At 38.8% G+C, this 22673-nt stretch overlaps 1 protein-coding gene across 2 annotated transcripts in view; it reads left to right on the top strand.

Moving 5' to 3' along the window:
- Positions 1 to 1015: 1015 nt before the first annotated feature.
- Positions 1016 to 22673, top strand: part of AEBP2 (AE binding protein 2) — a 57540-nt gene continuing 35882 nt past the window's right edge. For both annotated transcript variants that reach the window (XM_065887332.1, XM_065887333.1), the window contains exons 1-2: positions 1016 to 1683; positions 21042 to 21249. In XM_065887332.1, the coding sequence (XP_065743404.1) occupies positions 1016 to 1683; positions 21042 to 21249 (876 nt within the window). The remainder of the gene's footprint in view (positions 1684 to 21041; positions 21250 to 22673) is intronic.

Here is a 22673-nt window from a genome sequence, read left to right as displayed (position 1 = left end):
TTTTGTTACAAGGAAATATAAGATGATCAATAAAACAGTTCGAATACAAAATATATTATTAAGATAAAATTCAGGACAGGATGTAAAATGTACATGAGTCCCAGAAGATAAAGGATGGAAATTGCCCAAGCATAAAAGAGATCGGATTCTAAAAAGTGGATATTGGTGGGTGTTAAACCCCTATGGTATTTAGGGTTCATTGGCTACGTTTAAAAAAGTGTGACAGTTATAAAACATAAGAAGCTGGAAAAAATGTGGATGTCACTTTAAACCGTATAAGGATGTACAAAATCGTTTTAGAGGGCTCTGGAGCTAAAAAGTTTGAAGATCTTGAACACACATGTTTGCTCTGAGACTGTGATTTAACCATTCCTCGGGAACGCAGGTTAGATGATAACCTGTGGCTCTATGTCGCGCGTATGGACTCAGTACCTCGCACTGTATTATTGATTTTTACTCATTTTAATCGCCTCTTCGTAGACTGTCAGCTCTCAGAAACCCAGGGACTTGTTCGATTCTTAGCTCAGCGCCTGTGCACCGGGGACGCTCCCCAAACACCCCCGGAATGAATGACTTTATCTTGAGACCTCGGAGGGCTGTTAGAATCGCCGGCTAGCGCTCAGGTTTTCGTTCCGCGTGTCCCGCCCGCCGCGCGGGCAGGGAAGGCGTGGGAAGGCCCCGCGGAAACTCTGAGTCCTCGGCGGGTCGGGGCGGAGGCCGGGCAGGGACCAGCGGGGGCGCGGAATCCGCGGCCGGGCGTGGGGGGGAGGTGCCACCGCGTGCTGCCGCGCAGGCGCGCAGCAGTCTCCGCGTGAGTGCGCGCAGTCGCGCGCCTGTCCCCGCGCGGGCTCCGTAGCGCGTGTGTAGGCTGACGCAGCTCGCGGGCCCTCCTCCTGCTCTGCAGCGGCGTCGGCGGAGTTTTGGGCGTTCGGGAGGGGGCACGGGAGCGAGAGTCCACAGAGGGAGGCGGCGGCGGCGGCGGCGGGGAGGAGGAGGAGGAGGAGCAGGCGCCGCCATGGCCGCCGCTATCACCGACATGGCCGACCTGGAGGAGCTCTCCCGCCTGAGCCCTCTGCCCCCCGGCAGCCCCGTCCCGGCGGCGCGGGGTCGGGCTGAGCCGCCAGAGGAGGAGGAGGAGGAAGAGGAGGAGGAAGAAGAGGCGGAGGCCGAGGCGGTGGCGGCGCTGCTGCTGAACGGCGGCGGCGGCGGTGGGGGCGGTGGAGGCGGCGGCGGAGTGGGGGGCGGCGAGGCGGAGACGATGTCGGAGCCGAGCCCCGAGAGCGCCAGCCAGGCCGGGGAGGAGGAGGACGAGGAGGAGGACGAGGAGGAGGAGGACGAGAGCAGCAGCAGCGGCGGGGGCGAGGAGGAGAGCAGCGCCGAGAGCCTGGTGGGCAGCAGCGGCGGGAGCAGCAGCGACGAGACGCGCTCGCTGAGCCCCGGTGCCGCCAGCAGCAGCAGCGGGGATGGGGACGGCAAGGAGGGCCTGGAGGAGCCCAAGGGACCGCGGGGCAGCCAGGGAGGCGGCGGGGGCGGCAGCAGCAGCAGCAGCGTCGTTTCCAGCGGCGGTGATGAGGGCTACGGGACCGGGGGAGGCGGAAGCAGCGCGACCTCCGCGGGCCGGCGAGGCAGCTTGGAGATGTCGTCGGATGGGGAACCCCTGAGCCGCATGGACTCCGAGGACAGGTCAGTGCACGGAAGCGTTTCCCCTTCCCTTCGTCCTCTTGCGCTCCTAGGCCCCTCCGAGGGGCCCGAGGGGACTTTTTCCTGAGATCCCCCTGCTCCCCGAATCCTCGGCCCCTCCCCCCGGCTCTCAACTCGGAAACCTCTGCCGGCCGCCGCGCCCCTCTCGCTGCGGATAGCGGCTTCCAACTCTCAAACCCTTTTCCCCCCAACTCTCCTTTCCCCGCCCTCTGCACTCCGTACGGACCGAAGGACGGCTCCAACTCGGAAACAATCCCCAAAGTAGGCCCAGATCCTGTGGCGGAGCCGAAGAGGGCCTTGATGTACGCACCTCGGTACACAAGGTTAGCTTCATCCAGCCGTGTTCGCGAATACTTGTCAGAACCGTAATTGACAAGTGTTTTCCAACATGGCTGGTTTTGCCTGGATGTAACTGAACTTGTTCAGGGAGGAGACCCGCAACCATCACTTTCCTTTACTTAGAAAAGTGAAGACTATTCTTTTATATTTAATCAGCGCTTCCAGAATTCCTCATGTGTGGTCATTAACATGGTCTCCAAAGTGATTTTAGTAACTTCTATTTCGTTGGTGATCAAATTGGGGAGAAAGTTTTAAAAACGTATAAATCGTTGTGTAAAAGAATAATGAATTGGTGTCCTTTAAAGTAACTTTGCGGAATCGAAGAGAGTTGGAATTGTAACAAAATGCAGTCTTAAGGTACAGCACATTAGTATGCGTTTTAAAATCTTTAGACAGTAATGCTTCAACGTGAGAGTCATAATTTTAGATGATAATATGTAAAGTCATGTTTTGGCGAGATCTCTGAAGGGATTAGTAGCATTTTTCTAAAGCTTCTTAGAAAGAATGTGGAGACTGACAAAAATGCACTTCATTTTTTCGGGACATTAAGAAGTTTATTGTTATGGTATGTTTCAGTTGTTACTGTCATTACTTTTGATTCCTGGAAAACTTTGTACTTTAACTAATTGGCTTTTAATGTACTTTTTTAAAGAGAGAGAACCATGTCATGCGTATTATAATGCATCTAAAGTATATTAGTTATTTTGACCATCTGCTAATGTTTTGATGAGCAGTAGAATTTTTAACAATCTTTATTGACTTGGATTTAAAAGTTAAAGTATTCTAAAGTTCTAGGAATTCTATTGTTAACATAAAAATAAACACAATGGCTTATATTTAGTGTTATAAGGAATTCACAGCTCTAAATATTTTGAAAATATAGCATCAAATTCTGTTTGACATTTACTCTAATGTCTAGTTAAGGAAACATCTTGAGTGGGGTAAAGTAGAGAGTGCAAACCTTGGAAAAATTGTCCTGAACTAGACAGGCATGGCAGGAGTGAGAATGTCTTCAAGAAAATTAAAAATTGACGTGAACTGCACAATGAAGCATGTGTCATTTATCATTTGACTATATACTCCTTCTTTGGTACCAGTAGATATTTGACAGTTGACATTAATTTATACAGTCAGCATCTACCACAGTTGTTCCATGTACCTAATATACACATACACCCATAAAACACACTTGCCTAGCACTGCACGATTTAAATGCCTTAATCATTTTATTTCCACAACTCTGGCACAAGGTAGGTATTATTTTGACTTCCATTTAAGAGACGAAGAAGCAAGTTGAGTGTCTGACTCAAGACAATAAGTATAGAATGGAAGTGGTGGAGCTGGATCTGAACAAAGGTTCTCTGCTATTTCCAGTTCACAAGAGTTAGAATAATTCACTTTAAGTAGCTATAAGCAGGATGTGCCAGGTATTTGGCGTTTTGTTTTGTTTTGTTTTAGTTAATATCTGTCTACTAGTCCTTTTAAGAGATAGTAATTGGCCAAGCAGTATTTCAGGAAGTGGAGTTTTGACTTCATTTTTATTAGATACTCACTTGAATATGTAATTTTTACATAATATTTCAGAGTAAGGAGTAAGATATTGGTGCCAAATAAAGTTAAAACCTGATAACCAAATGTACTTGCTTTTCTTGATGCTTAAACATTAGAGACTACAAAACACTGTAATCATTTTACCATTACAGGGTAATAAATTTATCACTTGTATGAAAAAACCTTATGTGATTAGTGAAACTGGTTGTGGTCTTGATAATCTTAATTTTGAAACGCCCCCTTTTATGCCTTTGAGTTTTTTTTAAGAGTTATTTTAAGTCTGCAGAGGATTCATAATTCTTATAAACTGTCCTGCAGATTACATCAATCTCCGGATTTTATAGATTGATTTCATGGTAGGAAGTCTTTATATTTGTAACTAATGGGTGGATATCGTGGTTTTAAAGTGCTTTTTAGAAACATGAGGCATCCTATTGCAAGGATTTTATTATCATTAGAATTTACTCTTTTTATTAGAATGCCAGTTGAGTTTTTCTTTCAGTTTGAAATTAGTTTATACTTTTGAGTTTATCTAACATACTTTGTAAGTTGTTGAAATTATCTTAAATATTTTTAACTGTAAGTGCTCCGTTTTAAGAAAGAACTAACTTTAAAGATTTGGATATTAAAGCTTGTGATCCAAGGAGTCAGTTTACAAAACGTATTCGAAGTGTTGTGAAAGTGATTAATTTATAAAATGATTAAATCACACTTGGTACCAAAAACATTGTTTTTCCCGGGAGAAAGTTATTCAGAACCAGCCTAAATGTATTGGTGTGTTTATTGTGGTAAAGTTAGAAAACCTTAAAGTTAATATGTAGTCTCCTTTTAGTTTGGTTATAAAGATAATGGGATTTTCTTTGAGGGGAATATTTAGCTGCGTGAGGCCACTAAAAACTAGCTTTTATTTTATTTTACTTTGAATCTAAGCTTAAGTACCTTTTAAAAAGTTACCACCTTTTAAGTTAATTTCAGAGGCTAAGTTGACTTTTACATAGAATTTTAGAATGCCACTATTTTTAGTGTAGAAATTAGTTCTACCTGTTGAATCAGATTATACATTAAAATACTCTTCAGTTGCTTATCTGTATAAGCAAATTGATAATAACAACCTCTGTTTTGTGGTTATTTGTCTCTATTACGGTTCCCTCCTCCCATCTAGAATATAAGATACGACTTATTTTGAAAAAGCCACTTTTATCAGACTTTCTGGGTAAATCCAGGTGTCAGGTGAAGAGTGCGTGCATAAGGTTGGGGTGATAGGGAAGGGCATTTAGTATGAAACTTAATGATAAGCAAAGACTACAGGCCCTTACTGTTTTGTGGATTAAAATTTGGATTACCAGCCTAATAGGTTGCAAACTTTGAGGTATAATTAAGGTTGTTTTGACACTGGGAAAACAGGGTTATGTTGTGCACTTTCCCAGTAATATGATTAGGAAGATCTTTTTCTAGTATGGAGGCTAACCTTTTAAATCGGGTTAATATTAGAAGGCTGCATGTTGAGGTTATCATCAAGACCTATTAAAGCTCTGTACGGTTGAGGCAATAAAATACTTTTATAAGAGGTAAGATTTTGCTCATACTTCATGATGGAACTGCTTTTCACCATTCACTTTTCAACTCTGAAGCAGCTGTTCATAGTCTCTCCAGAATCCCTGTTTTAAGCTACCTTTTAATTTTGACTAAATTTAGGGAAGAGCTTCTAACAGGTCTCAGTTGTCATTGATTACAGATTGTAATTCTCAGTTAAGAAAGGTATGGCTCTGTGCTAAAAAGTAAACAATAAAACTATAGGTTTCAGGATTGAACTTATATGGAGAGATTCTAAGGGGTCATTTTACTTTTAAGAAACATTGAGACTATTGCATTGGATCAGTTAGGAAATCTTGTGTGTAATCTAGTTTGTTACCAAGCATAGGTATTTACTGTGTGCAGGAAGGACTCTACTGGATATTGTGGGATACAGGAAGACAAAATGCTTCCCAGTTCATCCATCTTACATATTGCTCTGAAACTTTTAATTCCAAAGTGTGGTTTTGCCATAATTCCTAGCACAAAACTTTATTGACTCTAAACAAAGTTAGAGATGTCACACCTTGCCTGTTGTATTAGCTACTTATTGCTGTGTAACAGATATATCCTCCAAATTTAGCAACTTAAAACAAACATTTGGTATCACATGTGGTTTCTGAAAGTCAAGAATGGAGAGGCTTAGCTCGGTGGTTCTGGCTCAGAGTCTGCTGTTGCAGCAAAAATGTTGGCCAGCACTGCAGTCATCTGAAGGCTGGACTGGGGCTGGAAATCAGCTCACTTAATGTACCTTTTGGCAGGAGGCCTCAGTTACTCACCAGGTCAGTGTCTCCATAAGGCTGTTTTTGTGTTCTTAGGACATAGCAACTAGTTTCCCCCAGAGCAAGTCATCTGAGAGAAAGAGAGCCAAGGCATTTTATGAAATAAATATACCTGCTCACATATTCTTCATACATCTTCACTTAGCAGATACATTTTTCCTACTTTTCTTTTTATTCATACTGTGATACATAACAAATGCTTCAGATTTTTGTTGACTGAGACAACCTTTCAAAACCCATCAAAATGCCACAACAAATTCTTTCCTGGTCTTACTAAACTTGATTTTAATTTTTTCTTTTTAATTACTGTACTTGTATTTCTTCTTTATTTTTTCATCTCAATTTCTGGCTTTTTATGTAGGGATGTAGAAATTGCAGTATAAAGAGCCTGTAATCAAGAGTCAAAGGACAGGGGCTTCCCTGGTGGCGCAGTGGTTGAGAGTCCGCCTGCCGATGCAGGGGACACGGGTTTGTGCCCCGGTCCGGGAGGATCCCACATGCCGCGGAGCGGCTGGGCCTGTGAGCCATGGCCGCTGAGCCTGCGCGTCCCGAGCCTGTGCTCCACAACAGGAGAGGCCGCAGTGGTGAGAGGCCCGCGTACTGCAAAAAAAAAGAAAAAAAAAAGGGTTTGGTCTAAGTTAAGAACTACCAATTTAGAGGCGATCCAGAGGTGCATAATAAATACTTTTTAAATGATTGGACAACTTTGAAATTGTAAATTTCTGTAAAAAGCTTATTTTAAAAGTAAGTATAAGGATGGAAAATCTGAAGTGGATAGTCACCCAAGGGTTTTTTTTTTTAAACCATTGTTTAGAAGCATTTATTGTAGAAAAATGCCCAACATTCTATCAAAGCTACATGGAAAATTTGAAGTTAAGGAGAGAAGTATAGGGAGAGAAGTTGTTAAGAGTACAAGATGAGCCAGAATGTTCGGATTTGAATTCTGGCTCTCACTGAAGCTGGGTGACCGTGGGACAGTCATTTAAGTTATTTAATGTCTTTCTACTACTTCAGGTTTCTTATCTGCGGAAGGGGGACGGTAATAGTTCCTATCCTGTAAGATAGCTATGGGGATTACATGTACAGTATTTCGCACACAATTTACTAAGCATGTATTATGTGATAGGTATTTATTCCACAGATGTACATAGAACCCCCGTTATGTGCCAGGTACTATTCTAGGTGTTGGGTACACAACAGTGAGTAAAACAAAGCACCTGACGTCATGGGTGGGGGAGACAGACTGTGAACAAGAGCTGATAATAGTCAAGCTAGCACTGGTCTTTGGTTGAAGCAGTTTAAGATCTGAAATGCCAAAAGTACTGTACCAGCTGTTAAATGTGTGGCAAGTATCTGTAAATGAGTGCTGCAGAAACTTGCAAAAGGATACGCTATACCAAAATATTTCATTACAAAATCTACATTTTAATCATTTTCTTTAACATATATGGTTGACCTAAAAGGCCTCTTAATACCTTTTGTTTTTAATAGTTTTTAATATGTAAGTAATGCTGCTGATCTATTACTAAAAGGTTTTGGGATATGTTTTCTAGTAATGGTAATGGATCTGCAGTTATCTAACCGCATACTGAGTTCATTTTTATGACTGATTGTATACATTTGTGAAAGTAATAGTGATATTGACCTTAGAACTAAACGGACAATTTTGGGCATGGATAGGAGATCAGGTAGATGTTTAGATGTTTAAAAAATCATTTTTGGGCTTCCCTGGTTGCGCATTGGTTAAGAATCCGCCTGCCAGTTCAGGGGACACGGGTTTGATTCCTGATCTGGGAAGATCCCACATGCCGTGGAGCAACTAAGCCCGTGCACCACAACTACTGAGCCTGCGTGCCACAGCCTTGATTTCCGTGTGCCTAGAGCCCATGCTCCGCGACGAGAGAGGCCACCGTGGAGAAAAGCCCGCACACCGCAACAAAGAGTAGCCCCTGCTCGCCGCAACTAGAAAAAAACCCGTGTGCAGCACCGAAGACCCAATGCAGCCAAAAATAAATAAATAAATTTATTTTTTTTAAAAGTCATTTTTGAGCATTTACTGATGGTTAGCATTTAACCCTCTTTAGTGATAAGAAAAATGTGCATCCCCAGATAGTTTTTAATGAGAAGACTAAAAAGGTGATTCCATTGTTTTCTAGTTTTCCTGTAAATTGTTTGTGACACAGTACATTAAAATTAAAACTGTGGAGTATTATAGTCGATGACTAAAGTTTTGATGGGAGAGGGACTGGATTTTAGGGTTAGTTGAGTGATGGAAAGAAATTTCTAGGAAGCCGAAATGAAACATAGGAAGGAAAGAGCATAGCATATTCAGAAAGCTTTCTGCCTAGATTAGAGGATCCACATTGGAACAGGGAAATAAGAATTAATGACTAAAATGTGACCTTTCATGCCAACACAAATTTGCTCATCTTTCTCTCTATAGCCTTGTGAATTGGATTCTTTGCCTCTCCCCAACTTCTGTGTTTGTAACTCCTAGTCATGGTCAGGTCTTACCTTGAACATTTTCTCAGGCAAACTATCCCTGATTCTTTGTTGGACACATTGCTAGCCCTTCAAGTTCTGCATTGCCTTTATCACAGTTTGAGTAATTATTTACTGTTCATCTCTCTTCCTAGAATATGAGCTCCTTGAGAATAGGAACTACATCTGTTTTGAACATTGCACTGTCTGCAGTACCTGGCACAGTGCTTGACAGTCATTTTAGGTATTTTGAAATATATTTTGAATGAATGATGAAACTTGTGTTACTGGAAAATTAATCGCATGTGGCAAAGGTAGAGAAGGAAAGCTTGGGAGCTGGGAGACCATTTAGGAGGTGGTAGGAGTAGTACAGGTGTGGAATAAAGAGACTCGAGCTGGGGTAGAAGTTGGGGAAAAAGTCATGCTTGGGAAACTGAATTAAAGGAAAGAAAAGCTAATTTCCTGAGTGATCAATAAGAGAAATAGTGTTACTATTTCTGAGTAAAAAGTTTTTTTCTTGAAGATTTAACTGGAACAGTACTTCACCATATTTTTCTAGACACATCTATCACTAAAACAGCTAAAGGAACATTGGGTAGTGAAAGGGCATGAACCTCTAAGTCAGAAAGACTTGGCGTTATAATTTAACTTTTCAGAAGTTGTTTCCTTACCTTTAAAATAGAAGTAGTATCTGTCTGTCTATTTATGTATGGCTGCATTGGGTCTTTGTTGCTGCACGCGGGCTTTCTTGAGTTGCATTGAGCAGGGGCTGCTCTTTGTTGCAACGCGCAGGCTTCTCATTGTGGTGGCTTCTCTTGTGGATCACGGGCTCTAGGCACGCGGGCTTCAATAGTTGTGGCACGTGGGCTCTAGAGCGCAGGCTCAGTAGTTGTGGTGCATGGGCTTAGTTGCTCCATGGCATGTGGGATCTTCCCGGACCAGGGCTCGAACCCGTGTCCCCTGCATTGGCAGGCAGATTCTTACCCACTGTGCCACCAGGGAAGCCCTAGAAGAAGTATCTTAGTGTTATGGTTAAATGAGACGGAATATGTAAAGGGCCTAGGGCTGTAATTAATTCAGTGTCATTTATTTCCCCATTTTTCATGTGTAAAATGTGGGAAGAATACTTTATTGAGAATAATCAGTATTGTAGTACTGGCATTACTAGAGACTGCCTGCAGGATATTTGGCAAATCGTTTCATTTCTCTGAGCTGTAGATTGACTCTTTCTTTAAAGTGAGGGTTTTGGACTAAACAGTATAAAGAAATTTGGAGCTCAGATGTGATAAATCTGCTGTAGATTTGGCAAGTGCTCTAATGGAAGTCAGAAGATAAATATATGTATCATATCGTGAATCACATTCTTTTCCGTTCGCCAGCTTCTGTTTTTGTAACTCCTAGTCACGATCAGGTCTTACCTTGAACATTTTCTCAGGCAGACTGTCCCCAGTTCTTTGTTAGGCTCATTGCCGCACTCAAGTTCTGCATTGGCCCTATCACAATTTGAGTAAGTATTTACTGTTCATCTCTCTTGCTGGAATGTGTGCTCCCTGAGAATAGGAACCTATTCTGTATATATGCTGTGTGTGTGTGTGTGTGTGTGTGTGTGTGTGTGTGTCTGTGTGTGTTTCCTATCCTTTAGACAAACTCAAAATATTGCAGGTGTGTCTTTGCTCCATCCAGGATCTCAAAGATACTTTAGGTTCTTCTGAGTTCAAAAATCACCATAATTCTAATTCGTATTTATGGCGTTGCATTGAAATATCCATTTGTGTTTGTGTTTGTCTTCTCCAGGCTATAACATTTTTAAGATTAAAATCAGGTTCTATTTATACTTCCAGCACTTACCTGTAGCGCGTTCACCTGTTACACTGTATATTCAGTAACTCTGTAATTGGTTGCATTCAGCTGAATGTGGATGTACCTGATACATATTTCTTCTTTCTCACTGTTATTAGTGTGGCTGCATGAAACAAGGAGTTGAACCATTCTATGCCTTATTTCTTCCCCCAGTTTTTTTAAGCAGCATATGTGAAAACAGTATTTGAAAAAAGTTGTGGTTATTTGAATAATTTTTAAAAAGCAGGATTCCCCAACTTATATTTTGTTTCTTAAGAAAAATATGTATTTACACACTGTTTTAGAAGAAAACCCACTATTGATTGTCTGGTTTGCTTAAGAATCTGAGACTTGAGCTTATTGAAAGCAGTCGGTGAAGTTCATCCACAGGACCAGTGAGGTGAGGAAGCACGCACAGACTGTCTCGTCTACAGTCACACAGCTCCTGGAGAATGTTGGCAGTCCTGGCTCTAGACGCGGTCTTAGCTACTACACTTACATTGCCTATAGGACTGTTGTAACAGCCTTGACCAAGGAAGTTTAATTAAAATATCAGTAGTTTACATTAGCGGCTGTTTTAATTTTCATCCTTTCTCTTTAGCAAAGAATAACTTAGGTGCTTGAGTTCATTTGCATTTCTGGGCTTTATTCTCATTTGTAATTATATAGTTAGACTTTGTAACCTGGATTCCTCTTAAGACTATGAAATACGGAAGTTAATTTTTTAAAGTATTATAGTTATTCAGTCTTTAGAGGAATAGAGAGTCTTTATTGACATTTTATTTCTTTAATTTTGACAATTTTCAAAGCCCTTGTTTTCTGGTTTTCATTTGTATTTTGAGTTTCTAGAAAGATAAAGTGTTATCAATTAGAGAAAACACAGATTTCAGAAGGGTATTAGTATTTCTTAGTAAATACACTTAGTTCATTTCTAAACTATAAAATTTTTGTCATTACAAAATTATGAATATATAAATACTTGTTAAAGTACTGAGGGTGGGATTAATGAGCAATAGCCTTTCTAGTGATTTACATTCCTGTTGGCAGTCATTTGAACTTGTCTTCTGAGGTGTTGAACTCTACTGTAGTTATTCTTGTCAGATATGGGTACACTGAAATGATCCGATAAAATCATTTTTATGATTTAACACTAACTTAAAAAAACACGAAATGAATATGTGATTGCTTCTGTATAAAATGGGTATTGTTTTTCATAGCAGATTTTTTAATATACCATCATTGTGTATAGACATTTTTCTGGAAACCTTTTTAAGACGGTAAAAGATGACTCCTTATAGTGTAGTTTTACTGAAGTAGAATGTTTCTAGTATTACAATCTTTTTGAAGATAATTGCTTGCTGATCTCTTAAGCTGGATGAAAAATGTGGGTGGAGTAATCTTAAAGGGCATAGACTAGAGATGAGAAACAAATTGAAAATAATGTGCGCAGTGCATAGTGGTGATAGAAGAATGTAACGTACTTGTTTTCCATGAACTATATTTCATCATTGTTGCATAAAGTCCCTTTTGGCCAATTTGGTGAATACTGCTGGGTCTTGGGGAAAAATCTTTTGTCTTTATTCAGAGAAATAATTGTAGGGATAGAGAGTAGTCTTTTTCTTGATTAGAAAAATCCATTTAGCTTTTTAAATTACAGTGATAATAGCTTATAATTACAGTAACAATAGTAATAATAATGTCTTGGTGTTGGCTAATGATTTTTACTGTGCCTCCAATTAATTTTAATGATTAGCTCAGTGTGACAAAGCCATATATTTTACTTGCCTTAAAAAGCCTACTTAAATTTGTCACTGAAAACTATATGAGCATTTACTGTGTGCAAGGCACTAACTAGGTTTAGGAGTTTACTCTGAGTAAGAGGTTTATAGGTGACTCACAGTACAGATCAACCAGATCATAAAGAAGCAGAATTCCTTCCACCTTTGGTGGGTAGGAAAGACCTTAGGCAAGTTTGACCTGAGCATATATATAGCACATACAATAAACTAGGCACTTATCTTTCCTTTTTTTTCCCCTAATTGTTTCTGAGTTTAAAGCTCTGAAAGCCTATAGCACCACAGCAGTTTGAAAGACCAAACCAGGCAGCCTTACAGAAATCAGATGTGGTCTAAATTCCTTAATCCCAGTTAAGACCAATCTCATAACTTACTCTTTGTTTTTGATAAATAAAAACTAAAGTGTCCCCTCATTGTTCCTGGAGTATTCTGGAGTTGGATTTTACACTGACATTGTTTGTTTCATAATCTGGTTCAGTGGCCTAAGTTCTAAATTTGGAACAAGTTCTACCTGAGAATAGTGTTGCTTTGTATGACTGACCTTGAATTAATTTTTTTCATGGAGCTAATTGATTTGTAGAAATCAAATTTAATAGTTTATCTTGTAAAACCATCCAACTCATCTGTTCAAATGAGTCACATTACACGTAATGCTAAATATCTTTTGTGTGTGTGTGTGTGTGTGTGTGTGCTGTAGATGTACAAAAGCAAAGGAACAGCTTCTTGTGTGTGCACACCAGATGAAACCGTCACGTTATCTTGATATTTAATATAGGCAGCATTTCAGTATTTCTTAAATCAGTAATTTACTCATTTTTCTTTTGTATAAATGTGGCAAATAGATTGTTTGATATTAATGTTTTGTACTTGTGTGACTGGACAAGTCACATAATTTTTGTGTTTTTGTCCCTTTTATCTGCTCAGTCTCTTTTATCTGTAAGATGAGGCTACTAATAACTTGAGTATTAGTAAATAATGAGTAATTACCTCATTTGGTTGCTGTAAGCGTTACATGAGTTAATTCACATCAGGCATTGTTCCGGTTATTATGACTGCGTGGCAATCGACTCCCAACATTTAGTAGTTTAAAACATTATTTTGCTTACAAATCTACAGTCCGAGCAGGGCTTGGCAGCTTGGAGCAGTGTAAAGTCTGGGGACTGCAGTCACCAGAAAGCTCGCTTGCTCACGAAGCTGTCACGTGTGTGGTGCCTGGGCTGAGAAGACTCAAACAGCTGGGAGCTATAACAGCTGGGGCTCCTGGCATCTCTCTCTAGCTCTGTGTACTTTCTTCACAGGATCTTTTTAGCACAGTGGCTTCAGGGGAGCCAGATTTCTTTATAGGGTAAGTAAGTATTTCAGGGCTCCCAAGCTGTATGTCCCAGGAGAGACAGGCCGAGCTGTATTGCCTTTGATAAACCAGCTGTGGAAGTTCTGGCAGTGTCACGTCTGCAAGAGTTTTAGGACTGCTCAGATTCAAGGGGAGGTAGTATAGATCCCTCACTTCTTGATGCCAAGCTGTAAGAAGAGGATGTGGGAAGCTGTGTGTATGGGGGTGGCTGTCTTTGGAAAATACAGTCTGACACAAGCGCAAAGAACGATGCAGGGCATATAGCAAACAGTACTTGTTAGCTGTTGTGATAAAGAATGGGAAGTCAGATTAAAAAACAGCACCTTACTTTTGTGATACAAATTTTGATATAGTAAGTTACATAATCCCTTTTTTCCTTAGGATAAAGTCATAAGACGTAACAGGCAGGCAGTTCATAGTTTTCTTGAAGTATCTGTTTCTTCTTTTAACGGATTCAGTTTTAGCTTTTAATTCCTTTGTCAATGCCTAGAATAAGGAGCAGGGCACAAAATCATGGTCTCTTCCAACAAAAGGAGGCGAGGACTGGTACGGATAATTGAAGTAGAGAGTTCACTCAAAGTTGTATCATATCAGGCATACAACTTCAGATTTCTCAGAAAAATAGGATTGCCACTGGTTGACCAGCAACTGGCACAATTTGACATCAATAAGGGCTTAACATCTCCACAAAATGCCTTAGTCTGCCTATGATAGAATATGGTCTTTGTTTTAATTAATTGAATTAATTAGATTCAGTTTTTTGAATTAAAAAATATAGGATTGTCTTACATGTTTTGTACTGTTCTGGATTTTAATAATTTTGATTACAGGTATGGGAGAGACACAGAGTAATCTTTCTAGTATTGAGTGGCAGTTTTATTATAGATGAAAGGAACATCACCTTTTAACCAAATAATAGCTTACCTTGTTATATGATTAGATAAGGAATCCCGTGTGTGTGGTTATGTTTATCTACAATTTGATAAGTATTTTGAAAACTATATAGTATACTTGTATCCATCCAAAGTATATTACCAGTTACAAAATAAAGCTAAGTTTATAACGCTTGACCCTGTTAAGTGTTCCTTACTTAGACCAGTAGAATTTTTTTTTTTTTTTTTTTAAGACCAGTAGAATTTTTGTCTCCCTGTACCTCGTTGCACTTTCTTCAGTCCATATAGAGAATCATGTTCTATTCTTAAAAAGTTAGAATGAGAGAATGTTTATTTTATAATAATTCAGATACAGTCTATGCACTGAAGGCTTCCTAAAGATTATGTGTTTTTCACTGATAGAACAAAAATAAAACAGCCTTGGGGAATTCCCTGGCGGTCCCGTGGTTAGAGTTCCTTGCTTCCATTGCAGGGGGCACGGGTTCGATCCCTGGTTGGGGAACTAAGATCCTGCATGCCGCGTGGTGCAGCCAAAACAAAACAGAACAGAAACAGCCTCGATCCTTTACAGCTTAAGGGGGTTCTTTTGTGGAACTTCAATCAGTAACTTCCAGATCCTGAAGAGAGTTTCTAGATGCCTTGATCATTCTGTTTTCCTACTACATTTTTAAAGTTAATGGCACTTAATCTGTACATAATAGAGCTCAGTGGTTTCTAATCTTTTAATATAAAAGTTAGTAGTTTGACAATTTCGAGGTCTGTTATGAATTTTTATGTGGAACCCCAATGTATAAGATACATTAAAATGATATTTTATGAGTATTTTTTTTTTGTAAGTTAAAAAAGTTGACAATTTGTCAGGTCAATCAGAACAGGAGGTTTTTTTGAGATGAACTTAAATTTCATGTGAGGTTTGTGGATGATACAAGTTTATGTCAGTATTAGCATCCAGTTTTTTTCTTACTCTATTTTGGCTGCTTAATCTTGAATATGTGACTTGTGGACATGGGCAGCTTGTCTGTAGTCTCCATATACACTTTAATTCTCCTGGCCAAGAGCTATGAAAGGGGATTACCAGTATGGAAACCTTGTTTGGAATATGCCATTACTTAATGGTTGGTCTTAATTGTCTTTACTTCATATCACAAATGCAACAGTGACCAGAATCTTTTTTTTTTTTTTAAATACAGCAGGTTCTTATTGGTTATCTATTTTATAAATATTAGTGTATGTATATATGTCAGCCCCAAAGTGACTAGAATCTTAAAGTCAAGCAATAAAACTCTTAATATCGTTTCATGTCAGCTCTTTGATTTGTTACCAGCTACCTGGCTAGTCCCCTAGTAGAAGAGAGCATTCAGCAAGTAACTGTGAGTCTTTTTGGAAGGCATTTAATTGGATAAAGCATAAGATATGGGATTTGCAGACCTAATTTTTATATGAATGGACAAGTGGAGGCCTAAGTTAGGGTTGGAGAAGCACCAGTGCAGAGCTGCAGCTTTGCTAATTAATGACATATTTATAGGAAATTCTGAAATTCTTATATTTTAGTTTTTTGATGACAAGAGTAAATTATATTTGATTTCACATTATACACTTGTATCCCCTTCAGGTCCCTGTCCTCAGTCCTCCTTTAAAGTTACACATTCAGTAGCCTAGAAAGAGAAGGACTCAGAGTTACCAAGGAAAATTCATACTCCAAATGAGTTTTCTCACAGATAACTGAAAAGTAGATTGCAGATAAGGCTGCCCCTACCCGTTTGACCTCAAACTGAATTTCAAATTCAGCAGTTAACCTTAGAATAAAATAAAAATATTCCAGGTCAGAAACATACTCTTTCCAATCTATTTCAGAGAGACCTTTAAGCCTTGCTTTAAATATAGTCTAGATCAGTGGTTCTCAAACATTTTGCTTGTAAGGACACCTTTGTTTTCTTAAGTATTGAGGAATATGAACTATATCTCAGTAAAGCTGTTAAAAAAGTTACTAAAGGGCTTTCCTGGTGGCGCAGTGGATAAGAATCCGCCTGCCAATGCAGGGGACACGGGTTCAAGCCCTGGTCCGGGAAGATCCCACATGCCGCAGAGCAGCTAAGCCCGTGCGCCACAACTACTGAAGCCCGCACGCCTAGAACCCGTGCTCCACAACAAGAGAAGCCACCGCAATGAGAAGACCGTGCACTGCAATGAAGAGCAGCCCCCACTCACTGCAACTAGAGAAAGCCGACGCGCAGCAACGAAGACCCAACGCAGCCAAAAATAAAATAAATATATTAAAAAAAAAAAGTTACTGAAGAAACCATAGAGCTTGTTTATGGACGTTACATTTATCACTGTTACAGGATCAAAATTCAAAATTGAGAACATAAAAAACATTAATCTAAAAATAAACCAATTATATGTAACAGGAAGTTTGGTTTTCGTTTTTTTTTTTGGCTGCGTTGTGTCTTTGTTGCTGTGTGCCGCTTTCTAGTTGTGGCGAGCGGGGACTACTCTTCGTTGTGATGCGCAGGCTTCAGTAGTTATGGTGTGCGGGCTCAGCAGTTGTGGCTCGCGAGCTTTAGAACTCAGGCTCAGTAGTTGTGGAGCATGGGCTTAGTTGCTCCATGGCATGTGGGATCTTCCAGAACCAGGGATCGAACCCATGTCCCCTGCATTGGCAGGCGGATTCTTAACCACTGTGCCACCAGGGAAGTCCCAGGAAGTTTTTTTAAATGCAAAATAACTTTTTCAGTTAAAAAAAAAAATAGAAGAGTGACATTGTTTTATATTTAATGTTTGGCTTAACAACTAGTTTCTCATATCTGCTTCTGCATTCAGCCTGGTGCAATGAATTGATTTGGTTGAGCCGTATGAAGAAAATCTGGCCTCGGGCAGATATTTAGTTGGAAAAGGAAGGAGTATTTTAATATACTTTTTAAGATAATTGTGTGGCTATTTGATAATATACCAAAACTTGACAAGTGATAGTCTTTTTAAGATTATTTGCAGTGTGGAATCTGAAGCCATGTCAGCAAACTTTTCTTACTGCTACATCAAGACCATGGTCTCTTCCTTCTCTATCATAACATAGCATCCATGTTTTGCTTCCTCTGCTCCTGTATCTTGTCATTTAGCAAGCTGATCTTGTCAGTGTTGATAGCCCTATTGACAGTGGGCACGTCCACCAAACATATGTTTTGCTTGGAAGTAATTTGAGTTATCAGAAAAGGGCTATTCTTGTGTGTATGTGTGAACTGGCCCTTGAATTCTCAAGGGAAACCATTTTCATAAAATCCATGTAGTTACTCTAGAGGTTAGGGTCTGCCTCTGCCAGATAGTTTCTTAACAAGGCCCATGGAAAAGAGGAAAAAGGGAACGTTGTTATGTTAAAAATGTCTTACATCCTTCCCTAAATATTGCGTAGGAATCTCTAACAATGTGTGTGTGGTTTTTTGTTTTTTTTTAAACTTACGGATTTTCTGTCATCGTGTGTGTGTGTGTGTGTGTGTGTGTGTGTGTGTATGTGTACGCGTACGCGCACACACGTGGTTGCTTTAGCTTACTATTCTACAATATGAGACAATTCCTTAGATAGTCTGGTCAGTTTCAGTTGGGTAATAATAATGAAAGAGATCTTTTAGAGTCTTGCTACTTAAAATGTTGTAGCAGCAGCATCAACAAGTAGGCTCTTGCTAAAAATACAGTATGTCAAGTCTTATCCCCAAACCTCCGGATCAGAATCTGTGATTAATAAGATCACAGATGTTCATACACATATTAGTTTGAACAGCACTGCTTTAAATTATTGAAACTATCTGAATAGAGTGAGTGCTTTTTCTGGCTTAGGTTTTCTTAAAAATACCAGGCTGCTTTTGTTCACATTTTAGAATCAGTAAGTTCATTGGGAAGAGAACTAACTGAATGAACAATCTTAATATATGCTTGAACCTAGACACAAGGTCAGGTGGAATGTCACCTTTTAGTTCTGAGCATCTTGTTATCCTACTATTATAGGAAGAAGGACTTTCTATGAAATCTATATCTATCTCAGGGTCCTGTCAAAATCAGAAATTGCTTGTAACTCGTCTCCGGTGCTCTCCTGCATCAGGACTGTTGCCTTTATCAGTCTTAAGACTGGAGAGAACCACTGATTCCGGCATGGATCTGGGGCCAAAAGGTAGCCTGGAGGCTTAGGATTAGACACTTTCTAGAAGTTGGAGGAGTCAAGAAGGGATCATGCGGCAGGACTCCAGTTTGCCCTGCTGGGCTCTGGGAGGCTCTGTGGGGATGCTGCCCAATTGTGGAGTGTCTCTTGCGTCTTCCAGGGTAGGGTACCTGCCCTTTATCTCCTCTGCCATTGCATTTGCAGCTTGTTGCCAATGGTAGACAAATTTCATGTCCTTTAACACCTGCATTATGTTCTCCTTTTATGAGGATCCATACCCACATGAAGTACTAGTTTTCAAGTGAATAATACTGCACGTAGACAATATTGCACTTAAAATTGTTAATATTTTGTTTGCCTTTGGAGTTAATTAGTATGGTTTACGAAAGTATGAACTTTACAGTTGAAAAGTTTTAGTATATATGAAGCAAGTGATAAGGAAAATAGGTAACCATTTGGCAGATAAGGGCCTCATGAGACTTGAAATTTCTAGTGCTCAAGTAAAAACTTGTATTTCAGTATATACTGTACTTACAGTTTATTCCTGCAAAAACAAACAGTATATAAGTATATTTTCAGGTTTTCAAGAATTGATTCACTTTGGAGAGTTTTCTTGAGATTACAGAGTTTTAGAATGAAGTTTTAAAGTTGCAGTTTAGAATCTATGTATTGACTGGTAGATAGTTAGCCAGATGGACTTAAATACGTGAATATCCTTCAGAGGGAAATCTGAGACATTTTTCACATCTGAAACATCCTACAAAAACATTTTCGTTATCTTTGTAAAATGGGTGCATTTGATGTTAGACACAAGTCATTATTAAGCTTATTTAAAAAGTTCAGTTTAATTCTTGGGTGTGAACAAATAAGGTTGTAGTGGTTACAGGTGAATGTTCTTGTTTTTAGAAGGCATGTGCTGAAATAATTGTGGTTGAAGTATTATGTTTGCAACCTGCAGATGATTGAGAAAAACAAGTTATAGCAATGTAGCAAACAGGACATGGACTTTCCTGGTGGTCCGGTGGTTAACACTCTGCACTTCCAATGCAGCGGGTGAGGGTTCGATCCCTGGTTGGGGAGCCAAGATCCTGCATGCCACGCAGCATGGCCAAAAAGACCCCAAAAAAACGAAAAAACAAAAAACAGCACAAAGTGTTAATTGTTGAGTTCAGATTTAATTATTTTTATTAAGATATAGTTGATGGTACAGTATTATATACATTTTCAGGTGTACAGCATAGTGATTCACAACTTTTAAAGGTTATATTCCATTTACTAGTTATTATAAAATATTGGCAATATTCCCTGTGTTGTACAATATATCCTTGTTTATCCTAGCTTATTTATGTTATACATAGTAGTTGGCACCTCTTAATCCCCTTCCCCTGTGTTGCTCCTCTCCACTTCCTGCCTCCTTACTGGTAACCACTAGCTTGTTGTCTATATCTGAGTTCAGGTTTAGATATATTTTTCTGTATTTTTGAAATTTTCTATAATAAAAGCTTGGGGGTAGGGAAGCATACCCCTTAAAAGTTAGTATCAATTTTATAATTTACTGGTACTTAAATTACAAGCAGTTATATAGCTTTTAATGGATTTAATCTGAAGCATTCTTACTGTTGGTCCTTCTGTGATTGATGCCATGTCCATGTAATTTCTCTTTGGAGAAGATATTGAAAAAAGAATTAGAAAATGAATTGCTTTTAAGATGAAGGCAAAGTATTACATTTTATTATGATGTGAAATTTTGAACATTCAAAATTACTCAATTTTATTTATTTTATTACTAATGTAATAATTTTTTAGTAAATAAAAGAATTACTAACATGTAATAATTTGTTTAGTAAATAAAAAGTTAAAGGGATTGATTGGCATTTTCAGTCTTTTTGGTGCATAGGAGTTTAAAAAAAAAATGAGGGCCAGGAAAGTACTTCTCATTTAGACTTTGGTAAAATCAGAGAAACTTTTATTGCACTCAGATTTCTCTCTTCTGCCTATTATTAAGAAGGGAAAATACAGCAAAATTTCCCAACTTCTTTGAGATGGAAAGAGGTAGGATGTGATAGCAGTTGTATTCTCAGATTAGTGAACAGAAGAAAAGATTTCAGATCAACAAGTGATTTGCAGAACTGTAAAGATAATCTTTTGATTCTGAATTATTTGCAGTTGGAATCTATCACTTTATCATGCCTTTTAGAACTGTGGAAGGGATGAAATGTGAAGAGCTGTGTGTGTGTGTGTGTGTGTGTGTGTGTGTGTGGTTTGGTTTGGTTTATTTTCTGTAGGGTATGGTGTTGGGGACTTCATGTCTGCCAAAAGTTGCTCAAATTATGCCGTATCTGGTTTTGAGGAACTAGCTTTTCTTACCTTGATTTGCACTTTATTGCAAATAATATTTATTTGAAATTTAGTTTCAGAGAATAATTATTTGAAACTAAATAATTTTAAAGCAGTGTTGTTTTCTAATGGAAAATATGGTTAGTATGCTTTATGGGGCAGAATGTCAAGTGGTAATCTTAATTATTTATAAGATCATATTCATGTTAGTGAATTTCTAGGAATAACACAGCCTTTTTTCTTCTTTTGTAGCATAAGCAGTACTATAATGGATGTAGACAGCACAATTTCCAGTGGGCGTTCAACTCCAGCAATGATGAATGGACAAGGAAGCACTACTTCTTCAAGCAAAAATATTGCCTATAATTGTTGTTGGGACCAGTGCCAGGCTTCCTTCAACTCTAGTCCAGATCTGGCAGATCACATCCGTTCCATACATGTAGATGGTCAGCGAGGAGGGGTTGGTTTTGTCATTTCTTTTTTTCACTCCCTGTTTTCATTAGTTTTATTAATTTATAATTGCTAGTTAGGCTTTTTTTTTTTTTTTTAAAGTAATTTGGGATTGCTTTTACACAGGGTTTATTTTTTTCAAATGTTTTTTTTTCCCCTTTTATTTACTTCCCACATATTTGATGGAATCAAATTAAATAGAACATATTATGTGTTGGATTTTAATTTGCTCTTAGGTATATTACTTTGAAGAAATTAGACTTTCTACAATACAGTGGGAGTATTGTAAATGAATACTATGTATTTCAAGCTTCTGATGTTTTGAGTTGAGGACATTTAGGAGTTGGCACTGTTTGGGATTTCTGTTGTTAGAGTGGTGTTGAGTTATCCCTGATGCTGAAATTAACTAGAGGAACTATTGGTACCAGGATTAGTATAAACAGTCATGTTAAATGGCAGTCTGTACTCATTATTTGTGATAATTGATCATCTTTCCCAAGTCTTGTCAGAGCTGGCTTAGTATTGACCTGTATTCTTTCAGGGATCCATTTAGTTGTGTCAGTTCATATACTTTTTATTGAATAGTAAATAAAGAGCTAAAGCAGATTAGGTGAAGCACAGTGTAATGGACCAAAATATTTATAAAATTGATAATATTATAATTTTTTTTCAACTTTATCTAGGTTTATGTCTTGGTTAACCATACTTAGTATGTTTTCCAGAAATTAATGTCACATTGTAAGTACAGATAATTTATTAGGCCACACGTTGCCTGTCAGTGTGCCATCACTTTTGAGATATACTGATACTAAAATGGTTAAAATCTTCTTGGTTTAAATAAGTGGGTAACTGTTTCCATGGTGGTATTGATATTTAGATTGTATTACTGATCTTTTTTTTTTAAACACGCAACCGTAACAGGCACTCCTCACGTTTTTACCAATGGTGTTGCATTTGAAATTTCTTTTAAGAGATATTTGCTGTTATCACAATATGTTACAATGTTTCAGCAATCTTTTAGTTACTTGATAAGTAAACATTTGTCATATTATTAGATTTAATGTATATGGGGTCTGGGTAGACACCAAAGCGTGTATTAATGAACTGTGCCCATCATATGGTATTTTCACTGCGTAACCCACCCAGCTCAGTGGTTAAGCTCCGTTGGTAACAGTCTTTATTTCCCCCATATATATGTCTCAGATTTTTAGTGAAACTGTCTTAACCAAGTTGGTTTCTTGGTCATTACAGAGTTGCCTTTTGTGAGCCAGTGCTTGTTGTCGCTTGTATATATCACTAAGGTAGTCTTTTGAACCATGGCATGATGCTTTTTAGTCACTTGACTTGGCAACTGCATATAGGATCCCAAGCTATGTAGGCGATCTCTTAGGAGGTATAGGAGAATTTCTAAGTCTTGATCCTACAAGTTGAGTT

This window comes from Phocoena phocoena, chromosome 11, assembly GCF_963924675.1.
Source record: "Phocoena phocoena chromosome 11, mPhoPho1.1, whole genome shotgun sequence".
In the NCBI taxonomy this organism is placed as follows: domain Eukaryota; kingdom Metazoa; phylum Chordata; class Mammalia; order Artiodactyla; family Phocoenidae; genus Phocoena; species Phocoena phocoena.
This window is presented reverse-complemented; position numbering and strand designations above follow the sequence as displayed.